The following is a 4,385-nucleotide window of genomic DNA, read 5'->3' as shown; positions in this document are numbered from 1 at the left end:
TTACTGCAACTATACGAGTACGATATTTGAATGAACAGCATGCCTAGAGGATATGCTGTTTATATGCCAATTTATCCACATTCGTATGACTATAAACACTTTATCGGATAGAAACAAAGGTGAAAGAGTTCTGTTCTGTAGGTAATCGTTGTCGAGGCAAGCTGTCATAAGATCTATCCATGCCGCATCCGAATGCATCCTATCCATCAAGCCCGTACGACCGCAGGAGCTTTTTCGCTACGAGTACAAGGATAGCAATAGCCAGTCCAATGGCAGCAAAAGTAAACATGCGGTCATCGATAGATGGCTTCTGAACTCTAGAGTCATGTTCCACAGGCTGCTCATTCAGCAATTCAGCTGGTGCTCTTCTCGTCAGCCTTACTCCCGCACTGAAGCTGAGTCTTACTGAACCAGCTGCAGCATTAACATGCACCTCGCGAACATCCTCCACTGCCCCGTCAGGTTCTGGAGCATGGGGTTCCTGAGTTGGAGCTGCAACATCAGAGCTAATAGGAACTTCATGCGTGTCTTCCAACGACGAGCCTTCACCTAATGTGTCTTCGATCAACTGAGGAACAGGTGGAACTTTGCCGAGCAAGTATTGGTGAATCTGTCAACACACAAGTATCGCTAACATTAGATCAAGTACTGATGCCTACAATAAAAAGGAAACGAGATGCTCGAAGTTACTTCATCTATGAGTTTTTGCCTCTCTGGATTACCAAATCTTGGAGCTTCTTCCCGCGACTTGATTGCTAGCGTTTTCCTTTCTACCTTGGTGTAGTCTAGTGATCCTAATGCCCCATCAGGATTTGTTGGCATGAAGGCAATCAATGCTAGCAATGCCGTCCGAACTGAAACCCAGAAAAAAAAGGAAATTATTCAATTAATATCTGACTGAAAAATGTGGCACAATTGACATATTATGAATTTTCATGCCTACTTGACAAACATAATATAAGTGTGAGCTATGTTAATCGGAATTTAGTACGAGTATCCTACATTTGTATAGTGTGACTGTGGATCAAAGTGCATTACAAAAATGGTTTAACAAGTAATTAATGAGATATGTGCACACTCAAAGTGCCAAGGTAGAATGTGGCATTCTGATATGGGTACAATAGGGATAATTGAGGAGTCCAATTATCAAGGATTGTGCTATATCGAAAAGATGCGATATGCAAAACTATTCCAAAAATTTACAGAATAACTTTAAGATGATGATTCTTTATTAGCAGTAAGATTTTAACGCCACACTGCCAAATTCGTGAAAAAATAGCAACCAGAAAGACCCCTCTTGCTTGACCAGCAAAGCGATCATTAACATATTGATTCAGGAGTAAATTGCTACTAACATTAAATTCAAATTTCTAACTTTTGAGCAAACATGGATAGCATATTTAATTGAGCATTGGCCAATTCACAACATGATTATGACATTTTAAGAGTCATATCAACCATAATCCATACTGATGAATTGCACTATAGTTTAACTTAAATATAAAAGGCGGATCACAAACAAACTTAGTCATCAAACTCCATTGAAGAGTTAAACAGCCGAAATTCAGGAATGTAGCTTTTACATTTTGTTATAGACAAGCAAATGACAAATACCATACTAAAAATTCAAGGAAATTACTATAGCACTGTGCTTGAGTAGTTTACTAACCCAAAATTAAGACTAGACTATGAAAAATTGGTGCTGCACTACGTTGTTGACTAGTGCGATGAGCTTGGTAGAAATAAACTGAGAGTTATTTTTATAGGACCTAAAGTTAGCAACATGGGTTTCATGTTTTTAATCACACAAAAAGATTATCTCTAAAGAGTGCTACGAGGAAAACTGTTCCAAAAATTTATCCAATAATAATAAGTTATGATTTTTGTTTCTTGGTGCAAGAATTTTAACCTCTTGGAATACAAGTTATTCCTGCACTCTGCATGATCCATGACCAAAATAGAGCCCAACAGTGGTAAAGAAATCATTCACAAACTCAAGTGCAAATTGCTACTGACACTAAATTTGAACCTCCAAGCTTTTGAAAAATATTGCATATTTAGTGAGTCATTGCTCAATTTAACAGAAAATTTTCATACTATGACTTTGGCATCAAGAGTGTGATTATGACAGTTACATCGCACATTTCCCATATTGATGTAAAATGCTAGACAACATGAATGCTATAAATTAGCTTAATTTAAAAAAACAAAAAAAAAAACAAGAAACAGTTTCAAAAGAACTTAGTCAAACAGGATAACTATCATCACTCAAACTCCACTTATGAGTTAAATTCATGAATGCCACCACTTTTTTTGTCATAGGGCAACAAAATGCCAAATAACATACTGAAAACTGAAGGAAATTACTTTGGCACCAGGCTCGTGTAATCTACTAACCCAAAATTAAGAGTAGATTATGAAAAAATGGTGAAGCACTTAGGGTTATAGACGAACAGAATGTTCATAACCAAGTTGGAAGATGGCTTAAGTAGGAGCTTGTTTAATGATTGTTCTCTATAAATACCAATTTTTATCCGAAAATAGAAGCATGATGCAATAGAATTTAATTTGCCATAACATTGCTAAAATTATCTTAATCATCGCTAAAAGAAAACATGGTCTATCTATGATTCATGCAAAGTCCAATAGCAAGCTTCTATGAGAACTGACAAACAAAAAACCAAAAATCTAACTGCTACACATGTGATGAATGATGATAGATTTAGAAAGAAAAAAAAATCATATACCAATGGTTGTCTAAATTATTGACGGTTCATTATAATACAATTAAAAATACCAAACAGCATGATTAACTAACTAAACACGTAACATAATGCAACATATGGAGGCATATCGAGCTCACCACTCCATGAAGGTTGCCAGTGTTCAGGATGATGATTTGATATGCTTAAGCATATCTTCGTCTGTGTTTCAAATCGACCATTTGGCTGGTATATAAAAAGGGGACTCAATCAATTGGAAAAAGGATAGTACAAAAAATGCATAAAGATTCTCATCATAGATCATGTGAAGAATAATCTTACTGTAAGCAACATGAAAGAAGGAGGCTTAAAAGGGTAATCCGCGGGTAGCTGGATCCTTCCATGATAAATCCCACCCTCAAACTCTGAATCACGAGGGCCAAGTATAGCAAACTGCCACTCAAAAATATTTTCCTAGTAACAGATTGAAAACGAAAAAGATGAGAAAAACAAAAGATGCCTATGAGATATACCACATTCAAGTACTCCAATAAGCTCTTAATCATAGCAACTTGCAATTTAAATACACATAAATCTAAACCTTTTACAATAACAAGTAAATTCCTTACATTCTGCAATTAGTATTCAATCAAAGAACCATTTTTTTAAATAAAATGCAGAAATCATCCCAAAATCTAAAGGGGGAAAAGATGCTAGAAGGAAAGGAAATGCAAGATAACGAATCATCCCCAAATCAATGGAGTGATTTCACTGTTAATCCGGATCAGATCACCCAAAATCAAAGCATCGGAGACGAAATCTCGAAAGTTGTATTATTGGGTAGATAAGGCAGAGATCTAATGCCTCTGAACCACGTCAAGAAGAGCAGTGAATGCAAGGATAGGGATAGGGTTAGGGTTAGTATTGCGAATTGGAGTGATCACCTCAAGCGGCAGGCTCATGAACTCATCGGAAGGGTTGGTACGAAGCTCCTTCAACTCCTGCAGGATCCGCTTCACCGCAGGGTTCTTGCAGTTGTACTTATCCTCCGCCATGCCCACCGGAAAAATGCAGTTGGCGAATCAGCGTCGCGCCTCTGGCTGTAACGATCGCCGGCGTCGAGACTCCGCGGAGCGAATGAAGCGGAGGGCTGAAATAGGGCTGACCACGGATTTTCCTGGCTCCTGTCCGTCCGGATCCACTCGCTAGAATGGACACGTGGTGCTAGGTAATCCGCTTGATTTCGCAAGATGGAGTTATCTCTTCGGAGATATTTTTTCCCCATTTTGGGAAAATTCCTTTTCCCTATTAAATTAATAAGTGGCAAGAATTAAATTAAATACTATATGCCCCACCGATTTTAGTTACCACTTTTGGAAAAAAAAAATATAAGGTTTAAAATGAATCTCAAATGTACATCAAAACTCCATCACATATTTTATCCAATTTTTTTTTATTTTTAAAATCATTATAATCAATTCTGAATCTCCGTCCATTACTTATTAGTGGGATGAGATGTTCATCTTACCAATGAATTTGTAGAGTTTTTTTTTTAATCTAGAATATTTTGGAGAATCTGGTCTATATCTATTACAATATAATAAAATATAATATTTGACTTAAATCAAAATTATTATACATATAATACTATTATATTAAAACATTTTTGTTACTAATTTAATT

At 36.5% G+C, this 4,385-nt stretch overlaps 1 protein-coding gene across 1 annotated transcript; it reads right to left on the bottom strand.

The window, feature by feature from the left end:
* On the bottom strand, positions 1-3,851 carry LOC121971485 (ubiquitin-conjugating enzyme E2 32-like). Its single transcript, XM_042522781.1, has 5 exons — positions 3,647-3,851; positions 3,045-3,176; positions 2,864-2,948; positions 691-854; positions 1-610 (listed from the first exon to the last, which is right to left on the bottom strand). Exons 1-5 carry the CDS (start codon positions 3,755-3,757, stop codon positions 200-202), a joined length of 903 nt encoding a protein of 300 aa, XP_042378715.1. The 5' UTR covers positions 3,758-3,851; the 3' UTR covers positions 1-199.
* Positions 3,852-4,385: the final 534 nt, after the last annotated feature.

Source organism: Zingiber officinale, chromosome 4A (genome assembly GCF_018446385.1).
Source record: "Zingiber officinale cultivar Zhangliang chromosome 4A, Zo_v1.1, whole genome shotgun sequence".
NCBI classification, from domain to species: Eukaryota; Viridiplantae; Streptophyta; class Magnoliopsida; order Zingiberales; family Zingiberaceae; genus Zingiber; species Zingiber officinale.
The sequence above is the reverse complement of the archived record's forward strand: the minus strand, read 5'-3'. Positions and strand labels throughout refer to the sequence as shown.

What these genes read in the sequence shown, in the direction of transcription:
- LOC121971485 (XM_042522781.1), bottom strand. Translation starts at nt 3,757, where the DNA reads ATGGCGGAGGATAAGTACAACTGCAAGAACCCTGCGGTGAAGCGGATC. An exon ending in CTGGCAACCTTCATGGAGTG is followed by an intron (nt 855 to 2,863) that starts GTGAGCTCGATA and finishes TCTGGGTTTCAG; the next exon opens with TTCGGACGGCATTGCTAGCA. An exon ending in GGCAAAAACTCATAGATGAA is followed by an intron (nt 611 to 690) that starts GTAACTTCGAGC and finishes GTGTGTTGACAG; the next exon opens with ATTCACCAATACTTGCTCGG.